The sequence below is a fragment of the Grammomys surdaster genome, unplaced genomic scaffold (genome assembly GCF_004785775.1).
Source record: "Grammomys surdaster isolate TR1022 unplaced genomic scaffold, NIH_TR_1.0 171, whole genome shotgun sequence".
Taxonomy (NCBI): domain Eukaryota; kingdom Metazoa; phylum Chordata; class Mammalia; order Rodentia; family Muridae; genus Grammomys; species Grammomys surdaster.
This window is the reverse complement of record NW_021604619.1, coordinates 3,926,402-3,949,026: the sequence shown is the minus strand read 5'-3', so window position 1 is coordinate 3,949,026 and position 22,625 is coordinate 3,926,402. Positions and strand designations below refer to the sequence as shown.

Below are 22,625 nucleotides of genomic sequence, written 5' to 3'. Positions count from 1 at the left end.
ACTTTGTTTTCTTTTCAAATAGACAGGCCTTTGTCTTACTAATTTTCTGCATTGTTTTCTTTCCTTGCTTATTTTAGTCTGTCATTTCTTTCTGCCAAGATAACTCTTATTTCCTTCCTTCTAATAAATCTGAGATTAGTTTGTTCTCCTTTGTTTGCTGCTCCGAGCTGCAATGCTAAGCTATTTATTTCAGGAATTCATGCTTTTGGTATGGAAGCTGAACTTTATGAGATTCCTCTTCTTCATCCCTTAGGTGTGTGAGGCTTTGCTACATAGTATCTCTAGTGTCAACTGTCTAAGGAATTTATTATTGAAGTAACCCTTGACCTACTGTTGCCTTTTATTTCTGATTGTGATTTCAATCCATTTCATTTGATGGAGGTATGGCTTCTCCTGCTTCTTTGTAACTCACTATATTGCGTATATTATTATGACTTTCACTTTTAGCCTCTAAACCTTCAGTGGTAAAATGAGTTCATTGTAAACAACATGGTATTTTAAAATTATTTTTAAACTGTAGGGGTACCATTTTTTAAATTTAATTTTAAATTATTTTAGCTGTGATTGTGTGTGTGTGTGCGCGCGCGTGCGCGTGGGGGGGGATGGGGGGTGGGGGTGGTGGGGGGTGGAGGGGGGGTGGGTGCGTGCATGCAACAGAGGCCAGAACTGTTGGATTCTCCTAGGGCTGGAATGTCAGGTGGTAGTAAGCTGCCTGACAGAGATTCTGTGAAGCAACACAGGGCTTTCTCTAGTACTCTTACCTGTAAACTCATTTCTAATCTGAGGTACAGTTTTAAACAAAGTTTATTTAACGCAATAATATTTATATAAACATCTAAATTCAATATCATAAACACACAAAAAAATTTTAGTGCTTTGTATTTCTCATTTGTTTGGTAACTGGTCAAAGAGCCCAATAAAATAATCTTCTTTTTATCTATATGATCTAGCAAAAGCATTAGCCTGGTTCTTTATTATTATTTCTTTTAGTTCATCTTCCAGAGACTCTGACCTATTGTTTGCCTTGCCGAGACCATAGTATGAAACCCCAATTCTTCTTATTCCCATTGTTCCTGCATTGGTATAATTTATCTATCACAAAACAACACACGTAAATATAAATTATTCCATGTGTCTACTTGCAAATTCACTCATAGCTTCATATCTTCCTTGCTCATATGGTCTTTAGCATCTTCTGATTTCATGCTCCTATACATCAGCTGAATACATCAGTTGAATGTATATTCTATACTTTCTGGTTTTGTGATTTTCACATTTGGCCTAGCTTTCTCTCTTTTCCATTGCATACATTTTCCTGGCCTCAAGAGTTTGCAGTTGTATAGCATTAAAATAGCCCTTGCATTGCTGCCACATTTTAGTAATGGGGAATCTGCCATTCTTATTCAAAAGAGACCTGATAGGGGATTCTCCATGGTGTTGTTCTGCTTATCACATTGTTTTCACAACTTCAAGGTGAAACTCTTCCTTGTCCATATGTGTACATTTTTCATGGTCAGCTAGATAAGATCACAAGACCAGAGCTTGGTCACTCAAACACAGTTATCCCATAATCCAGAAGCACAATACCAGTGATGCTGTAACTTTTCTGGCACCCTTTAGTTAATGGTGCATTATCAGCTTTCATTAGGGTTTTGGAGTTTTCTGTTTTACTAACTTACCAGTGAACAATCTTCATGTCAGAATACCAAGATATGAATCAGAGTTCAGCAGAAATAGTTTTATAATAGAACAAAATCATTGAGATCTATTCATATTTCTCAGGTCAAAATGACTCTGTGTGATTCATCTTATCTGTGTGAGGAGCTCACAGAATTTATTGAACTGATTCTAGGGAAGGAGAAGCATTGGTCTGCTGCCTTCTACTAGAGTGAGTAAAGTGCCACTCCTGGACGTTGAAAGAAAATCAGTCTCTTTACCGCTTGTCTCCCCATTAAAATTCAGATAAAAGAGTTATCCATTTACTTCCTCTAGTACCAAGATGAATGTGATTTTCAAATTAATAGTAGCCTGTATATTAATAAATGGCTTATAGCTTTAAGTATCTCAGCATTTACCCATGAAAGATAATGTGCACACTCTATTTGATAAGCTTAAAATTATAAAAGAATTTAATTTCTCCTTCCCAGAAACTCAGGACCCATTGTTTCCCAAAATTGGTCAGCCAAATAAGATGACTAGCTCCTTGAAAAACGAGGTGCAAAGGTCTTTAGAAGAACATAGTAATTAATGTTTTTAGGTATGAGGACATGATATGAAACTCAAAACAAATAGTAGAAAATCTAACAGTACAGTGAGCTCTCACTGTGATACTAAAGGAATCCATGTGTATCTGTGATGTATGCCAATCATTTCTCATTCCTCGCTTCTGCTTCTCTATCAATGTAGCCAACACACTAAAAGACACACAATTGAATTTTGTACTAGAACTTGTATTAAGTTTCTTCTTCTTTTTTATATGCCATGAGTTGCTTTATCAAGTCACTATTTCAGAGCAGCTCAGCTGATATTCAATGAAAATGAACTTCTAATTCATGGCATAAAATGAAACAGAAATAAAAGTCTAAGTTAAAGTGATTTATATATCTTCAATTTGATTTATTTATTATGTAACTGATTTTGTAAACAAGCCTAGTTGCATCTCAAATACGTGTTTAATGGGTATTTTGACAAATTTTAACCTCAAAATGTCTCTCAAGTTTCTAATATTAACTCCTCTTGAACATTAGGTAAAACCAAAAATATGTACACTATTAGCAATGCATTGAACAACTCACATTAGGAATGGATGACACTGATGGGTTTAATTTTTAACTGATTGCAAGACAGCATCTTCTTTGAGGTAAAATATAGTAAGTCAATCTTTCCACAGACAGATTCTCTCATTTTCCTGATCTGTTTGCTTAAAGATATTTTTATGTTTCTTGTAGAAACAAAATAGTAGTTCGACTTACTCCTCTCTCATGCCCATATCTAACTTTTTCATTCTTTTTAAAATCTCTTTGTAACTAAATATACGTGTGTGTCTGTGTGTGTGCATGTATGTATACTGTGTTGTGTTTTGATGTTTTGGTCAAGAGTTTTTAACTATAACAGTCATAGTGAAACATGCTTAGAAATTATCTCAAATCTGAATCTCTAAGGATGGATGGCACACAACCCAATTATCTCTTGACTTAATTGAATTGACATCATCTGATTTGTCTCCACTGATTTTGCTTTCTGGGTATTGAGAGTTATGTGTCAACCTATACACTGCTTTATCAAATAGAACATAAGGTATACATCTTGAATCTTAATGTTTCATGTCATTCTCAAAATGCTTGGAATAGCAAAGGTTCATAATGGAAGCTTTGTGTATTTTTTCTTTTAAAAGCAAACATCTGAAATGAAAACTATGTTTGGCTTTAAAGCCAAAACCAGAGGCTCTATTGATTTATAATGTCCTATTGATTCCCTAGCACATTCATTTTGTCTAGTGAGCATACTACATGACCAGATAAGATTGTATCAGGTACTTTTAACAAAATGAGATGCTAAAATTACATGAACAGGGTGATTAAATTGGCATTTTGTGGTTTTTAATCTCACATGGGGTTTATTAAGTACAGCTAGGTATCTATTAAAGATCCCTATATAATAGCTACATGTGAGACTTGAAATTACCTACTCATTCTGTCAGTCTCTGGTTTGCTTGGAAGGATTTTCACAGGTATATTTGCTTCTGATAGACTGCATGATCGATGCTAACTTCCATTTTAGGCATAATCAAACTCAGTAAGAACCATAGAGTGGTATTGGACCAAGTAGACCTCTGTCTAGGAACCCATTTATAACATTCATATACTAATATGTGCATTCTAATAAGATGTTTCTGGTTTAATCCTCTGCTTTGTTGCGTAGCATATGTCAGTCTGGACCCTTTGTGTAAATTACTCAAGACCCACCATCCTATCAATTATCTTTCATACAGATACACAGGGTTTCATCCTGTGAAATCCTGCAAACTTTGTGTGCCATGTGAAGAACATTTTGGCCTTTGACCTTTGATTTGTTACATGTATAATGCAGTAATTTTTAAGATAGCTGAGGCTGGAACTGAGCCTTCTCATCTCGCTCATAAGCAACAGTCATAGATTGGATAACCTGTTCTCAGAATCATTTGAGTGAATGAGAAGGTGACGGAGCTCTAAGGATGAATCACGTGCAGTGGCTTCCCTTAATTGCTCTGAACACCCCCTCTTAGTAGCTTTCTATTCTTTCCATCTCAGCTCAGATTCTCCCCGTTGGTTTCCTAATTTGCTTTTCCCACACTGTACTACCTCTGACCAGAACCTCTTCCATTTCATACTTCAAAGCTTACTTATTTTCCTGAGAACAGTGCCCCAAAATCTTAGCCCAGGAGCAAAACTTGGTTGCTGTCTTGGACCACCCTGTTCTGCTGCCTCTCCTCACTTGGATCTCTGCGACTCCCTATACAGCAGCCTGCATCTTGTTTCTGGGAATAGCTAGCTGTCTTCTGTTAAAGATCTTTGCGGATGCTTTCGTAGACAACTCTTAGACTATTTATTTCCTCATTATTCTCAATGATTACTTGAAGCATTAATTTTCCAAGGAAGATATCCCAGTCCCTTGGGACCTACATTTCACAGGATTCTGAAATTATCCTGTGCAACACACTGCATACATTTTATCCATTTTGCATATTACTCCTTGTTTACTACTCTGTGTTTGCCTATCCTACTTGAGATAGACAGTCCTCTATGCACTGTACTGGGCTAGAAGCTTAGCCAGGGGGCAAGTGGGTTCAATCCAGGCCCTTGATTGGAGATAATTGTGTGGACAAAGAATATACTACCCAGGAATGGCTTTGGAGAACTGGTTTAGTTTATTAGGGAGTATACCCCTGGGGAGTTGGGCAGGGTCCATGGGGCAAGCTTTGTTTAGACATGTACAACTGGCCAGGACAGGTGTATAGAAGATACTTCATCTGCATACTCAGTGGTGAAGGGATCTGAGTGTGAAAAAAACCTGATAAGGTCAAAGACATAAGGCCTGAAAACTGTCATGATAGTAAGATATTATTAGGATTGATAGTGGGGCAGCAAACTTTCTGTTGCCAGGTTGGGAGAAGTAGGGAGCAAAAGCCTACTGTCCTCATCTGAGAAATCTGAGGTTGAAGCTCTCCTCAACCCTGTCTCTGTTCCAGTCCCACAGGTGTTTAGTTTCAGGGCTGCTCTTGTATATTATGAGCTGTGTGATGTGTTGGCCAGTGTTTGCTTTTGGTCACATTATCCTGGTTCTTCTATATGCTGAAGCCTTGCTCGAGGTCTTATGAGCACTGCATGAACATAATAGGATGGGATATTAGTTACTGGTCTCGTTGCTATTTATAGTACAACACCCCACAAAAACAAGTTAAGGAGAACAGGCTTTACCTTCCCAAAAGATCCAACCAGCATGCCAAGAAATGAGTAGAGGCAGGAACAGGAATCACCTTCTTTCATGCATCCAGTGTGGAAACAAAGGAAGGAGCACACTGCTCAACTCTGTTTCTTACTTTTTATTGAATTTAGTGCCCCAGTCCATAGAATGGTGCCAGTCACATGAACTGTGGGTCTTCTCACTTTACTTGAATCTAGACAATCCCTCACAGACACGCACAGACATTTATTAGCATGGTGATTCTCAATGACATCAAGTTGATAATCAAGGTTACCATCATAAATGAACATAAATAATATGAAATATTGAAACAAAACTTTAAAAAGGCAATAATATCTTGTAGAGTAGTAATAGAGTCCCATGCAGCATGATCTACGCTTACAAATACTCAGAGAAGCCTTAATTAGAATTCATCTTTTAGATTTGTGGTGCCTTGTGCTCCCTGCATAGCCTTCCCCACTGGAACATCTTATGCTGTCTTCTCTCTCTGCTTTGGTAGTTGATGGACAGTGGCAGGAATGGAGTTCATGGAGCCATTGCTCAGTGACATGTTCTAACGGGACACAGCAGAGGAGCCGACAGTGCACAGCAGCTGCTCATGGAGGCTCTGAGTGCAGAGGACCATGGGCAGAAAGCAGGGAGTGCTACAACCCTGAATGTACAGGTAAGGCCAGTTCCAGTGCACAAATGACATCTACAGTTCATAAATCTCAAAGAGCCCCACCAGACAGTCATAAAATGAAAGCCATTTTTATATAGTCTCATGGAAAAAACCAATTAGTTTATTTTACTGTGTACTGAGAAAATCAAGTCTAAAGAGTCATGAGATTCTGAGATCAAGTAATGACTACGTTAATAAAGGTTAGCACTAGGCTTACTGTTTTTAAACATAAGTTTCCTGGGAATCTGAAGAGTCAGGCATCATTACATAATTCTTCTAATCACACAATGCACAGTATTTGACCAGTGAGTCGAATATTTGGACAAAGTTTATTCCTGACAGTAATTTAATAACAGCTGAAGGGATGTTAATATCCTCAAACTCAAACATTACTAAAGCAGTGCACAGTTGCTACTGCTGTTAAGCAAGACCCCTTTCTTTCAGCCAATGGTCAGTGGAATCAATGGGGTCACTGGAGTGGATGTTCCAAGTCCTGTGATGGCGGCTGGGAGAGGAGAGTGAGGACCTGTCAGGGCGCAACTGTAACTGGACAGCAGTGTGAAGGCACAGGTGAAGAGGTACGAAGATGCAGTGAGCAGCGGTGCCCAGGTAAGAAGAACCTGCTGTGTGTGCATGTGTGTGCATGTGGTGTGTGTGTGTGTGTGTGTGTGTGTGTCTGCATGCATGCATATGCAACTGAGGATAGCACTTTCTCAATTAAAAGGTTGATAAGAATAAATGTCAATATACCTGTTATTAAAATAACACATGACAGATTCTCTTGATATGTCCGAATAGTTCTACATGTTTTAATTGATTTGTTGTAAAGTGACATTAAAATATATGATAGGCCAAACGTAGCTACCAAGAAGAATAAAACTATGTTGTCTATAATTTATATCATTATAGTATATTTTCTACTATCTTTAGGAAATTTGCTTATTGGGAATACACAAACAGTCTTAAGTCATAATACTTTGCATAAGTGTTAAGCAAATGAATAGGTACTATGAAACTCATATAGTTTAATTTTTTATAGCTGATTAATGTCTCATTGATGAGTGACCATAGATATCTCAATTTACCTAATTTTTTCTAATTTTCAATTGTAAAAATTATTTACTATGAATAAAATATCAGATGCAATGGCTAATGAATGTGATGTGCATGTTTGCACAGATGATAACACTGTCCAGACCTTGTTCATTTCTAGCAAAGACTTCTTTAGAATACTGAATTTTTTTCTTAAAATAATTGTAACACACTGAGAACTCAGGAAATAAGTGAATAACCATGGTTTTAGGATGATGCCAGAGATGAAACTGAGACAAACATAAACAGCTGATAGATTGGTCTTCTACTCACCCAGTGACATGGACTGGGGGAATATAAGTGCCCTGTTGTGTTGATTCTATGGGTGTGTTGCTTTGGATTGATTGTAATTTGAAGGGATGGAGACTCATGTTGGAGACAAACCTCTGGGCTGGGCATGTCTGTGAGAAACCATCCATATTAGGCTAACTGAGATGGGAAGTCCCACTCTGACTGGAGAATATAAAAGAGAAAGCAAGCCAAGCTCCAGCATTCATCTGTCACTGTGTTCTGACTGGATACAAGGTCACCAACTGCCTCAAAGTGTAGCCAAAAGAAACTCTTTTTGCCTTTGTCAGAGGATGTGGTCCCAGCAATATGACTGGTAACTAATTCAGAACTGTGATTTTAAGAAGTAGAGTCATTGACATAATAAATTTGACCTTGCGGTTCCTAGGACTTTAGAACTGGTTAATGGAAGAAATGTGGAATAGTTTTGAAATTTTAACTACAAGAGCCCTCAAAGTATAAACATTGCATGGGACAAACAGGTGGGAATTTAGAAAAGTCAATGTTGGAGAGAAATGCAGACAATAGAAACCTGGTCCAGAGGTTTCAGAGGTAAAAATGAGCACCATCAGAAATTGGATTAGAGACCATTCATGCAACATTCTGCATGAACATATGGCAAATGATCTGGCTTACTTTGTCCATACCCTGAGGTCTTGAGTGAGGCTGAATGTGACCAGTTTGGTGGAAGGAAATTCAGACAGGATAGCTGTCAGTCTGGGCCACACACAGCTCCTGCCTATGGTGCTCATTCAAGTCTACACAGAGAAAACAAGAAAGATAGGAGAGTCCAAGTATATAAAAGTGCTTTCCATGCAAGCCTTCTCACCTGAATTCTATCCACGAGGCCCACAATGGACAGAAAGAACCTGATCCTCAACATCTGCTCTCTGATCAATGCATGTACACCATGGTGTGCATGCTACTGCATTGACACATCACAGACACTCATGCCTTATGCACATATATACATAGCCACACAGAGGCAAACACAGACATACACTCACTCTAGTAACAATTGTGATGACGAGGATGATGATGAAAATGATGATGGTGGTGATGATAGTGATGATATTGAAATACATTAGGTGAAGCAGAGTGATATTAAACTCCATGATGCAAAGTACGTAGACATTGAAGAATAATTTGATACTCTGCACTGAGACAACCTCATGGATGTCCTAAGTATAAGACCTTACCCATCAAAGGCTACTTCCAGTGAACATGTTCATTTGAATCACTGAGCCTAAACTGAAGATGTTGCTGAAAGGATTCTTTGAGAGCAGCTGGTTTGGGAAGTTCTCATTAGAGTCAACTCACAAAAGCTGACATGAGTGTGTACCAAGAGACACCTGTCCTGAGCAGGCAACACAAATCTGACAGTATCACTAACTTTGCACTACTTGGGGAGGTGTGAAAGACATCACTGGAGGAGTCACAGAGGCTTGTGCAATGATTCCAGAGAACTGATAAGCCCAGGCAATGTGTGTCAGCCCAGGCATCTGGTTACTGGCAAAGAGGTCCTGAGAAGCCACTTCATGATACAGTGAAGGTAAATCCTACATTGTGATGGGGTTCTATGATGGTCAGATGTTAGACCATGGGACATCCACCAATTAAGGCTGTAGACATGAAGCAGGGGCAGCCCAGGAAAGAAGCTAGGTTTGTTACAGACAGCATGGCTGGAAAGGCTGGCCTTAAGTCATTTGGAGCTCCCATGATTCTGTCTGAATTCCCAGATGGTGAAAAGAAGCTGCAGAATTTGTTGTTGTCTCTGTTTGTAGGTCTCCATGTTGGTTTGCCTGATCATTTCTTTCCAGTCTCCATTTTGTAATTCAGATACTTCTCTGCACTAGTTTGTCTTGAACATCTGCATTTCTTAATTTTATAGGAGCTTGTCATCATGACATTACCTTCAGTCTCCAGTGATGCTTGGACTTTGTATTTTTGCATAGTATTAGGACTGTTCAAATCTGTGAGAACTTTGAAGTCGGACTGAATGCATTCTGCATTATGAGGTGGTTATCAGCCCATGATGACAGACGGTGGAGGTTAGGTTTTGTGTTAAGGTGACAAATGTTAGACATGAAATGGATTTTATTTGTCAAGTTAACAGGATGTAGAACCACCTTAAAGACAAATCTCTGAGTAGGTTATTTGAGAAGGGAAGATCTACTCTATTTGCTTGATTAAAAAAAAATAAGAAGAATGGAAGCTGAACACATCCTTCCCCCACCCTGGCCCCCACTGCCATGATTCTTAATTGCAAATGTAATGTGACAGCTATTTCAGGTGTCTGGTATCCTGACTTCCCCTCCATGACGAATTAAACTATGAGCTGAAAACCATCTATTCCTTAAGTTGTCTTTGCCAGGGTGTTTTTGAGAACAACAAGACAGAGGTTTCCTTGCCTACCTGATTGCAGATTATGGGTGCATCTTTGAAGTGTAGAAGATATTGATTTATACCTAAAATGACCATCTCAGTTTAAAAACACAAAGCTCCTAAGAGTTGCCGAGGAGTCAAAACATTACGTTTCTCTATAATCAAAACGCTAAATGAATTGTCTCTCTTCAACACTAATAATCACATCAGAAACTAGAGTCTTTTTATTTTTAGTAAATTTGTTTATATTATTGGGATTGGTGTTCAAGCCTGCCACAACGCATATATAGAGGTCAGAGAACAATTAGGGGAGTCAGTTCTCTCTTTCCTACTTGTAGATACCAAGAGGTCACCAGGCAAGGCAGCAAAGCACCTCTACCCAGTGAACCATCTCTCTCTTTGGTCCAGAAACTTGAGCTTCAAGTTTTGCAATTTGTCAGCAGGTTTTCTTCGGGCATGAAATCTAAAATTAGTTCTGCTAATTCTCCAGGCCATGTGAATTCAGAATGATAAGAGACGAACAGCAGGCAGAACTCTGCAGAGAAGGATGCCTAGACAGATTAACAATGAAATCCCTGCACTGCATGAGGATCGACAAGCTTTGAACAAAAACATTTGTTTTGCCAAAGGAGAAATTTCATTAGAACAGGAAAGCATTTTAAGCAAGACCCTCTTGATGTGGGAAGATATCTGAAGGAGTCTTAGCGTGTGAAGCTTATTAGCTGTTTACAACTGCATTTCATCTGCAAAGGTAAAACAGAAGAGTTGCAATCAGATTTACAAAGATTGCCACCTGGTGTTGGAAAACCATTTTTACACCTCTGTTTATGGAGAGATTGTATGTTTTATTTGCTGTGTACTTGTTAGGTTTCATGATTTAAGGCAGATCAATACATTATCAAACAACACTGAAAACACTTCTATGAGACTCTATATTTTTAGTATTAGCATTTTTATTTCTTTATTTTCACATAGGTGATTGGAAAACCAATTGCAACTTATTTGCAAATATATCGTTCCCTGGTGGAAACTACTTCTTGAAACAGCTAAATAATTTTTATGATTAGTGCATATACAGTCACCAAAATGTTTCCATTTGCATACACAGCTGCATCAAGTTTCTTTCTTTTTTTTTTGCTATAACTTAATCTGATACTTTGCACAAATTGCATTATGCATTAAAAGGTGTACCCAACTATTAATTTCAAAACGTTGAAATGCCTCTGTTAGAGATATGATATTTTGATAATAGTATTAGCTATATCTATCCACCAATGCCTCACATGTAGTCATTTTACCAATAAAAGCAGTATTTGCAAATAGTTATTTTCCAGTTTTACACAGGTGGAACTGACTTATATACTAAGTTTTGAGTCTTACAACTACATTAACACTGTATGATTTCCTCATCATGTCCAGCATTATTCTTTTTGTGAATGACAGTGTAGTAGTCCTAATTCCAGCCAAGATACTGCTTCAGATATCCACATTGATGAACGTATTGGAAAACTACTCACATCACCTTAACATTTACGAAGACACTCTTCTTGTCAGTAACAAAGCTTCGAAAAATGTTTATTTAAAAAAAAACCAGTATGCTTTTGTTCCCAACCTTATTTTTAATATTGTTTATTCTTGATTGGGGTAGTCTGGGAAGAACTAGCATTTATTTTTATGCTTCACTTAATTTGAATTCACAAACAATTTCATCAACATAACCCAGAGACCATCTGTTGTCAGAAAGGAGAAATATAATATATGTACATCTTCTAGATAACTAATGAAAATTAATTTGCTAGATTTAATCAAATACCATTACATCATCTATAAAACAGATAAAATATCCCCAGCAAGATTAAGATTTTTCTTTATGGGTAAATGGACTAGGACAATAATATTAAAACAACAGCATCAACCCCCTGCCCCAATAAGATGTTTCATTTGTTTTCATAAGAAAACAGAGCCATAGCGACCAAAACTTAAGAATACTACTGGTTGGGAAATAGAACCACTCCAGGGGAGATAATTAAGTGTCCCCATTTTTAAATTGGTCAAGCTCGCCAAATAATGATTTCATTTATCTCAGTCTCCCCTCACGCCCTCGGGTGCTGATGGGTAAATGGTAGGGTGGTAATAACTTTACTTCTTTTGCTTTCTATTACAAGGTGAAACACCTTTTCCAATTCATTTTTTCCAGGTCACATTATCCAGAAATCAAAACTTACTAATGGACTGGCGAGATATAATGTTTGTGCTCCCAGTCAGACCATCTTACTAATGTCCATTAATTTTGAATTACTAAATTGCTAAGTTAGAATCTATCACTTACAGATAGATATGGCTCTCAATCTACAAATAAAGTTTGCTTTTTGGGGTCACATTTTCTTTGTCTGTCATGATGAGTGAAGCCTGCTGGTTGACTGGGTTCAGGAACACCTACATATAAATGGAGGCATGATGGGCCAGGGAGTCATGGAGGCCAGAGATGAAGCAATTCATTATTTACCTCTAGATAACCATGCCAAACGAGGGGCAGAGTAGCACTAGTGATGCAAAATGTACCTTGTCTTTAATTTTTCAATGTTGTTAATTAGCCAAAAAATCAAGGTCATATTGCAAATATAAGCACTGCTTCCCTGTCCCATCCCCTCTTAGGAGATGCCATGTGGGCAGAGAGAGATGTCATTTTTATTTTTTAACCTCAAGTTAGAAAAAAAGAATTAAAAAAAAAAGACTTTACTTATTTTGCACTTGTGTCTTTGCAGGGGACCACCTATCACTGTCTAAAGCAATTCTTTTCAAACTTTAGTGGGCTTAAAATCCACACAGGGAGCTTGTAGAAGCATGAAGTTGAGCATGTTGATTCCTGACAAAGCATCAGAGAGTTGGTTGGATAGAGCTGGTGTAAACTTGAGATTTTATCTTTCTAATTGCTACCAGGTGATGCTGAGGATAATGGCCTCCTGGTCATCTTTTAGACTTCAGTGACCTACCACAGTCAAGTAATCGTAATAAAATTGTGATGGAAAATTAACAAAGAAATGAAATGAAGTCCTTGGCTTAAGGTCCATTGGTGAAAGTGGGTGTAACTGCCTGGACAGATTGCAGAGTTTGATTTAATTCATCCTTCTTCACAAGTGATGAAGGGTGCTGTCTGTAACATTCTGGCAGTACACATGTAGACAAATCCATTTCTAGCTTTTCTGGTATCAAGTTTTAACAAAAATAAGACCTCTTGTGGCAGCTATCTAAAGAACAAACCTGGAACCCTGGGATCTACCAGAGTCTGTGCTACCAGCCAAAGAATGTACCCAAGCTAGTATGGGGCCCCTATCACATATGTAGCAGTCAGGCAGCTCAGTCTTCATGGCTTCTTGCCTAAGAGGGAGAGGATGCACCTAATCTGGCAGATACTTGATATGCCAGGATGAGGGGTATATCCAGAGGAGGCCTCACTATCTCAGAAAAGCAGGAGGGGTTTGTGGGTAGGGATTCTGTGATGGAGCGACTGACTTGTAGGGGGAGAAATGTCTGGGATGTCAATTAATTAATTAATTAATTAATTAAAAAAGAAAAATAAGGCTATTAGCTTTTTAGAATGAAGGATTACTTATTTTTCAGTTTTCAGGTCACCAATTCTCATTTTTCCCTGCTCCATAACGAACAAGAGAAAATAATATTCTCATGGGGACAAGATTGGGGTAAAAATGTACAGTGTTGAGAAGCAACTCTTCTATAGTCTTCCAGCAGACAGGTTGTGTCCTGGTCAGATTTTGTCAACTAATCAGCAGTTGGCATTATCAGGGAAGAAGAACTACAATTGAGAAAATGCCTCCAGGAATGTTGTTAGAGCACTTTTTTGACTGACAGTTCATGTTGGAAGGCACAGCCTTCCTGTGGGTGGTAACCCTGGGAAGGAGGGTGGTCCTAGGTTGCATTAAAAAGCAGGTTCAGCCAAGCCATGCAGAGTATGCCAGTAAATGAGATACCTCAAAACCGTTAGCCGCAGTTTCTGCCTTTGGGTTCCTGGCCTGAATTCTCTTCCTGATAGATTACTACTTGGAAGTTTTAGTCAAATAAACCTTTCCCTCTCCGAGAAGCTTTTAATCATGTCATCTTTATCATAGCAGTGTGTCTTATGGTTTTATTGCTGGGAACAGACACCATGACTAAAGTAAGTCTTATAAAGGACAACATTTACTTGGGGCTAGCTTACAGGTTCAGAGCTTTAGTACATGATCATCAAGGCAGGAGGATGGCAGTGTGCAGGCAGGCATGATTCAGGAGGAGCCGAGAGTTTTACATCTCATTCCAAAATCAAACAAGAGAAGATTGACTTCCAGGCAGCTAGGACAAGTCTTAAAGACTATACCCAGAGAGACACTTCCTCCAACAAGGCCACACCTACTGCAACAAGGCCACACTTCCAACTAGTGCCATTCCTGGGCCAAGCATATTCAAACTATCACAGGGTAGAAAGTAAAGACATCTCCAGGCCTCTGTTCCTAGGCACAAGCATGTCTTCAGTGTTTCTCATCTTCCAGAGTGAAAAGCTACAACACTCATGTGCAGAATTTCGGTCCATGGTAAAAGAAGCTAAGAGCAGAGAAGAGATGTGTCTGGTTACATTCATTTGTCTTCTCCATGGGTGCCAGTGAGCAGACTGGTGGGTTGACAATCAAATCTACTAAAACTAATTTTTTTTTAGAGACAACTGTAGGACACGTAACAAATCAGGCTATTATACATGGTAAGTACCAATCCATTTTGATGTTAGATGTAATCATTTTTATAAGGCATCTTCAGATGTCAGTTTAAAATGTTCATTTCCTTATCCAAAAGAGAAAACTCTTAGAATCATTTACAAATGGCCATGAGTTATGTCCTTCTCACTTCAAGTTGCTGTGAGTACACCCCTAGTCTCCCGGATTTCTATCCTTTCTGCTGCTGCATGTTATCTTCATAACTTATAAGGAATGATGCTGCTGTCTGGTAAGCTATTCGAAAGGTTAAAACAACTGTTTTAACTGAACACTTTTGGCTACAGTAAGTAACAGCCAGTAAAATCCTAATTCAGTGTTCACAACAGTTATTCAGCTGAAATGAAACACTGAGTTTAGTGTTGGCATTAGATGGCACTAGACATTGACTTCTATTTCTTCTTACCAAAAGCCTCAGGTAGATCCTAAAGAGCAGAGAAGATAATTATAAGTGGACAGTGCCTTGGAATGAGAGAGATACTGCTTAATAAATACCTAAAATGGTATTCGATCCTCTCTGAAGCACAAGCATTTGATTGTTTTTACATAATCTACTCTATAGTTCTTCGACAAAGAAAGAAAGAAAGAAAGAAAGAAAGAAAGAAAGAAAGAAAGAAAGGAAGGAAGGAAGGAAGGAAGGAGAAAGGAAGGAAGGAAGGAAGGAAGGAAGGAAGGAAGGAAGGAAGGAAGGAAGAAGAAAGAAAGAAAGAAAGAAAGAAAGAAAGAAAGAAAGAAAGAAAGAAAGAAAGAAAGAAAGAAAGAAAAAGAAACCAACAGATTTTATGGCCAGAATTAAGGAAGAAGCACTGAGGGCCAAAGGTCAGGGTTTGAAATAGGTAACACTACTAGATGTCCTTTACTCAAGCCTGTTGCTATGGAGATAACTACTACAATAATTCATCTCAAAAAGACTGCTCATCAGAGAAGACTTTGGGAAAGCTCTCAGAGGCTCTTCCAGGGTGGAAACTTCGAATCAATTTGTTCCAATCTTCCATTAGCCTCACTTGTCTGATTTAGCAATACTTAGGCAACACCCTCAAGGTGAGAAGAAAAGTAAAGAAACACGTGCTCCCAGTTTTCAGTCCTTCACACCTTGAATATTATTATGTTAAAGAAGTAAATTTTAAAATATATCTAACAATTGTCTTCCATACAGACATCAGAGAACATGCAAAAGTTTTAATGAGTGTAACTCTTTTGTTTCCACGCACAAGGAGTGACTAACCTGTCATATTAAATTTGATGTCTCTCGTCCTCATTGATTCCCTGCACATCCTGAGATGACTGACCCTCAGCTTCATCACCTTCTCCGTTCTCTTCTTCTCATAAGTAGTCTTGCGGGACAGGCTCGCAGAGTTACAACTTTGTCTGGCATCTCTCGCAGATTCCCAGGATACTTTAACAGCAAAAATCTACCAGGCTCTACCAGAAGAGGGAAGTTTTTCTGTTTTAGCATGAAATCTTCTGTGTCATTCAGATGATTGTCCAGGCAATCACTTTCCTAATGACAGAGCCTCTGTCATCTATTTTCTTCTTAGCTGGTCCCCTGTGTTTGCCTTGCCAGCACCTGTTAATAGTAGAGGAGTATAGAAAATACAGTAGAATATGGAGCTCAGGGAAGACTGGATTTTTCTTTTCTTTCTTTTTTTTTTCCTGTCTTCACACCTAAAATGTATCAACATGTTTCAAGGAATTGCTTCAAAATGATAAAACATAACTAAATATGATTGAAAATGCAGTTGATGAATTCTATTTTTTACTAGATCACCATGACATTGTCTTTTCTGAACATGTTTGTTTAATTATTCTAGCCTTAGTCATATGACTCACTCGGTTCAAAAATCTTCAAGAACCCAGTTAAAAACTGTGGGACTGCGTAAGGGTATCCTGGTTCATGGTTGGGCATGGGCCTGGAACCCCAAGACTCTAAGTGAGAACCAGCAGGCATTCGGCCACATCCCCAGAACACAGAGTCCTGACACAGTCTCGTCTCCTTAGACCTACATTGTTCAGTCAAGTAGACCATTACAGCCCCTCCCAAAGTGCACAGGTAGAGGGCATGACCACAGGCCTCAGGTCCTAGGGATTTACATACTAATGAATGCCAGAGGGCAGAGCAAATTAAACATTCCTCCTCATACTCTTCCACTTTCTCCAGGGCAGGACTGCCCTGAGTTTCAGGGGGGTACATCCAAATCCATCCACCATCCACCATGACAATAAACCCTTTTGGAACCAAGGACTTTCTCATGTCATTGGGGTCTGTCATCCCGAAGCCTCCAGCCTTTAGAACTCTAGACCTTCTCATGTATGTGGGACCAGTTGTTCTTAAAAATTGTATAATAGGACAAACAAATCCATTATTCTTGGAAATTATGTGAGTGTTCTCTTAAGCCTTCAATTTTCAACTTAACTTCTTTTAAGTTAAATTTGCTAAGAAATTAAACAAAAATTTCATCTGCTAGACTAAAATGAGGCTAAACAACACAGAATACAGAACTTGCTTTGCAACATGTTTTACAATACTGCCCAGACACTATCCAACACTGGTAAGATACCATACAGAGTCCAAATAGGCAATCTGTAATCATAAAAAAAAAAAAAAAAAAGCTGTGGTGAATTTTACTTCCATAATCAAAGGTAACTTTTTGAGAAAAACAACTTCTTTGTTCCCAGTTCAATGAAATACTTCTATACTCAAAGACAAAGTAAATATCTTTACTAAACATGCCTCAGTAAAGCATATTGACAGACCACGGGTCCCCTATCTCTTTGCTGAGTAGCTTCAGGTTAAGTACTTTTTCTACTTTGATTTCTTGTTTCATATGAAGACAATAATTTAGTTCTCTTTAAAATTAGCAAGACATTTGATTAATTTAAATACTTTATAATTTAAAGAGTTATTCATGTTGGAAATCCCAGTATACAACTTAAAACAGATGAAGAAGATTTTCTACACAAAGACTGTAAATATAACTGGGGTAGTTATATTTGCCTATAATTGCACCACTTGTGGGGTGAACTGGAAAAACTGTACATTCCAAGTCAAACTATGCTATATATTATGACTCTATTTCAAATAAACAAACAAAATAACACATGAAACTCATTTACGTTATACTTCAGCAACTGAATGAATTCTTCACAGGAGTAAGTAAATCTCATGTCTGAAATTAGAGTTGGAAGCCCATTGAGCCTAGAGACTGGCCTCTTTCACCTCTACCTCCCTGAGAGCAAGGAATTCACAAAATACAGTGATTCATGATTTGCCAGCAAGTACCATTTAAAATGTAGGGGTCATGAGTAGTGCATATTATTTTTTCTTTCTTCTGCATGGCAGCTCTGTAGTTTAGAATCAATTTCTCTTTAATGCTGAAATTCTAGCATATGAGGTGAAAACTAATTCTCCACATCAAATTGATTTAAACCCTGTATAATTTCTGCTATTTTTAAGAGACGGAAAATCAGTTTGAATAGACAGATTAACAGCTAATCACTAGGTAATTGCTACCTTGTTTTAAGGGAGCACGCTAACCACATCCTTGTGACTTCAAGTACAGTTGCATCTTACAAATGAGGTTTTATCTCAGCACTGAGGGTGCTAAGCATTGGATCTCTCAGCTGAAGAGCCATTGCTATTGCCATGTGTTATAACTTAAACATACAAGAGCCCTTCACATTGCAGAATAAAAATTAAAAACTACTTACTTCTGCTTTTATATCTAGTCCAATCTTGTATTTTCTAATCTACAAGGTGAATACAGGTAGCACGCAATAGCAAATAATAATAATAATGAAAAATAAAAAATAACATGAACCTTCAGCTCAGCAGTTCCTCCTAGGCGTGATTTGTATGCATGTAACTAACATTTTAAATTATTATTTGAGATTGTAATAAAATTACATCATTTTCCACTTATCCTTTCCTCCCATTTCTGCCTCCCTACTTTCTTTCAAATTCATGGCCTCTTATTTCATTAATTGGACACACACACACACACCTTGCTCATTATGTATAATGCTACTTGTATCCATGTTTTCAGGGCTGACCATTTGATATTAGATAAACAATGGTGGGCTCTTCCCTGGAGAAGAGTATTTCTCCCAGTCTCTGCATCCCTAAGTTGCCTGTAGTTATTTGTATGAGGATAAGGCCATTGGCCCCTCCCATCCCCCCTTCTTGTTATTCACATTAGTGTCTACCAATGCTATCCTTCTTCAACTCATGTTAGGAAGCAATATTGGTGAGACTTCATGAGTGTCGTGTCTGAAATGTCTAGAAAAAAAAACAATTTCACAGCAAAATCTCTGTTCCTCTTTCTCTTAGAATCTTTCCTCCCCTTACTTCACAATGTCCCCTGAGGGTGTGGCTTAGGTTCCTCCGGAGTTGTATTGTAAATGAGTCCTTGGAGACTGGTCTCCACAATTCTGCGTTTTGATTGCTCTTGGGTTTTCTATAATAATCTCTATCTGTTGTACCTCATTTTTCATATAATACTTAGATGTGCTCAGATATCTCAAATGCAAAATGTTGTCATCATCTCCTCCCCAGAGCATTTTCTGGCACATACTGGGGCTCAGGATGCAGCACAGTCGACAGTCGTTTTGAAATCTGACCTCATCTTCTATTGATGAAGCTTTCTTGCCTTTTCTAGCCATTCATCTGTGGAATTGTGCAGCTTCCATCCCAAGTAGATTTGAAATCCATCTATGTCCTTTTGCCACCTCCTGTGATTCTATCTCCATCTCAGTAGCATGGACATACTCTAGGCCTCTTGGGCTTCCATCTCATTTCACTTCACTCTGTTCTCCAAACTTCAAGTATAGCATTTACAATATAACAAATTCTCCATGATTAAAATGAATCCATCAAGACAGGTATATTAATCATTATTTCATGAGAATCTTATCGATTATGGGCCCTCCCCCTGCATTCACTGATCTCTCATGCATGACTATTTATACCCAACTCTTTATCTACTCTGAAACTGCCTAAGTTCTCAGAGTGCCCTCATGAGCTTTAACTGTGAACTTGACACAGCCTAGAGTCACCTAAAGAGGGAATCCCAATAGAGGTTTTACTCAATCAGATTGACCCATGTCTACAGCTGTAGGGAACTGTCCTGATTATAAATTGATATAGAAATCACCCACTGCAAACAGCTCCATTGCTGGACAGTTGGTCTTGAGTGGTGTAAGAAAGCTACCCACGTATGAGCAGAACATGTGAGAGAGCCAGCAAAGCAGCATTACTCTGTGGTTTCTGCCTTGGAATTCTGGCTTGAGTTCCTATCCTGACTTCTCTCAGTGATAAACTAATACCTAGAAACATAAAGCCAAGTAAATCCTTTCATAAACTGACTTGCTTTCTGTCATCTGTAGAAAGGAAACTAGAATGCTATTGTACCTTATTGCCTTTGCTTCCTGGGACTTCCAGTAAGTGGATTATTTGTTTGTTGAATGAGTGAATTCCAGAAATACAACTAAGGTCAAACAAAGTATATTGATATTACAGTGTCTAAGACTCTTTAGATTTTTATTTGAATAGATTTTGACTTGACTCCATCAAAATATAACCATCAAAGAATATCAAGTCATCTTTGATGACCTATTTGTTTTGACATTATCATCAGACCTGGAAATGCTAGACTCTGCCCTCTTTCTCTTCTGTCATTTGTTCAGTGAGGTTTTGTCTCCAGTAAAATGAAGTTAATCCAAGAGTTTATTAATTTACAGTGCAGCAAAAGAGAACATCTATTGACACCCCCCAAGCTTAAAATATATTGGAATAGTTCTATTTGTTTGCTTTAATCGATTATAGATTGATTAATCACTCGGCATGTCCATAATTGAGTTTTGTAGATGTGGCAAGAAAAAGATTTTAAGTGACTTTATCCTTAACCTATTTGGGACATGTGCAAATCACAATATCCTACCCAGGAGTCCACAGGCTTTACAGTAAGCTGTAAAGAGGAGCCAGCCTCTCTTTGTGCTGCAAAGTAGAATGAATACTGTCATATCACACATGTTAACACACACACACATATACATGCACATGCACTTGCGTGTTCATGTGCACATGCACGCTCACACAAAGGCCATCTATATTTTGATGAGTAACTCTCAATCTCTGTAATCTTAGAAAATCACACTATTATAAAAGCCAGATCTAGCCAGAATAGACAAATGAATAAATGTTCATTTTTAGCATAGGAAAATATTTAGCATATCAAGGATGATAGACAAGATGGGGATCTGAGGAAGTGACTGAGCTGGTGAGGTCTGAGTTAGGATTAGAGGTGGTGATATGATCAGGACAGTGAGGAGGACAATGAGGAGGAACAGCCAACACAGGAGCAACTGTGGATTAGCTGCGACAGGAGAGCCCGGCTGCGGTACTAGACAAGAACTGTCAGGAGGCTATGTAGCTGTAGAGAATAGTAAAAGCCGAGAGGAAGCTGAGCTGAAGGAGCCTTGACCAAAGGATTTTATCACAGCTCAATGTAAGCACTATTACAATATACTTGCTTGAAAATAAGACGTTCTATTTTTCCCTAAGTAGTATGTCTTTTCAAACTATTAAATATTGACACTCCCTCCCCCCACCCCCAAGGTGATAGTTGCTACAGCTACCCTCCTGATTTTGAACATCAGTTTCTGATACAGATCCAAAATTAAAACAATTGTCCCTCTTAGCCCACCATTGCCATCTAGTGGTGAATATGTGCAATGACCAGACATTCTGACCACATAGTGGACTGCATGGAAGGGCACAGAAGCATGCGGATTTTCCCATAATACTAAATTTAAAAAAAAAAAAAAGATTTCTGAGACCACTACAAGGACACAACGCCTCTCTGTGTATAAAATTACTCCTCCATTGGCTCATATAAGGATGAAACCAGGAAACTGCTATAGGATGGATTTTATGAAATGTATTTCGCAGATCCTCAGCAGAAAGAAAACATGAGGTAGGAAAACACTGAAAAGAGCCAAGACAGATGGTGTAATGAATGACAGTTAGTAAATAAAAGCAAAATGAAAAGACCTCAGGTGTGCAGACCAGACAAAACGCATTGAAGTGCAATCATCCTGTTAGGTAAACTGGTCAGAACACTTCAAAAGAGATGAGTTATTTTTATACATTACTCAATTATGTAATATACTCAAATTTTGTGGACTTCCACACTAACTGTAACTCCCTATTTTAAAGTATTCTATAATCATTTTGCGGTAGGTTTGACCAAAATGCAACAATCATCTATTAACAATAGTGCCCAAAATGGTAGCTACCTAAATTTCAGCTAACTAAAATTAAATGGAATTTAAAATACAGTCCTCACACCCACACAGACCTTTTTTTGGAACTTTGTGGGCAAATCTGGTCACTGACCACTGCATTAAATATTAAAAGTAGAGGTCTTTTCAATCATTGCAAAATTTCTAGATGGATGTTTTTGCTAACTGCAGATGATTTAGCACACGTATTTTGGGCACCAAGTATATGATAACCGCCCGTGAAGTTCGTTATAGCAGACAAAAGAAGTAAGCAAAGCAATTTTAGCATCCAGAAAAAGTACTGTCTTAGAAGTGGTACTTGCATAGCCAAATGTATGCTCACAGTCCACTGTGAGAAATACTAAATTTGTATATTCAGTGGTTGAGGCACTGAGAGAGGCTTTTTTGGAGAAATCGTCACTTAAGCACAAAGAAAATGTTTTATATTTTGCGCTACAATTGAGGTTTAGAGAACAGAACAGATTGAAACGAAGCGACCTGGAGCCATCCCTGTGATGCAGAGGAAATGGCTCACAGGAAGTGGCTATAGGAGTAGCTAGATTCTGAATCCACCATGGAGGCTGAGAGGCCCAGTTCAATGGCTGCCTGGATGGAAGAGGTGAGGAAGCCGGAGGAAGAATATAGAAGCCATATGTCTGAACATAATACCCGATGTACTACAGTCCTAACCGAGAGAG

At 38.3% G+C, this 22,625-nt stretch overlaps 1 protein-coding gene across 1 annotated transcript in view; it reads left to right on the top strand.

The window, feature by feature from the left end:
• Positions 1–22,625, top strand: part of Adgrb3 (adhesion G protein-coupled receptor B3) — a 691,333-nt gene that overhangs the window by 271,086 nt on the left and 397,622 nt on the right. The window contains exons 6-7 of the mRNA XM_028767232.1: positions 5,963–6,127; positions 6,569–6,733. Coding sequence (XP_028623065.1) covers positions 5,963–6,127; positions 6,569–6,733 — 330 coding nt within the window. The remainder of the gene's footprint in view (positions 1–5,962; positions 6,128–6,568; positions 6,734–22,625) is intronic.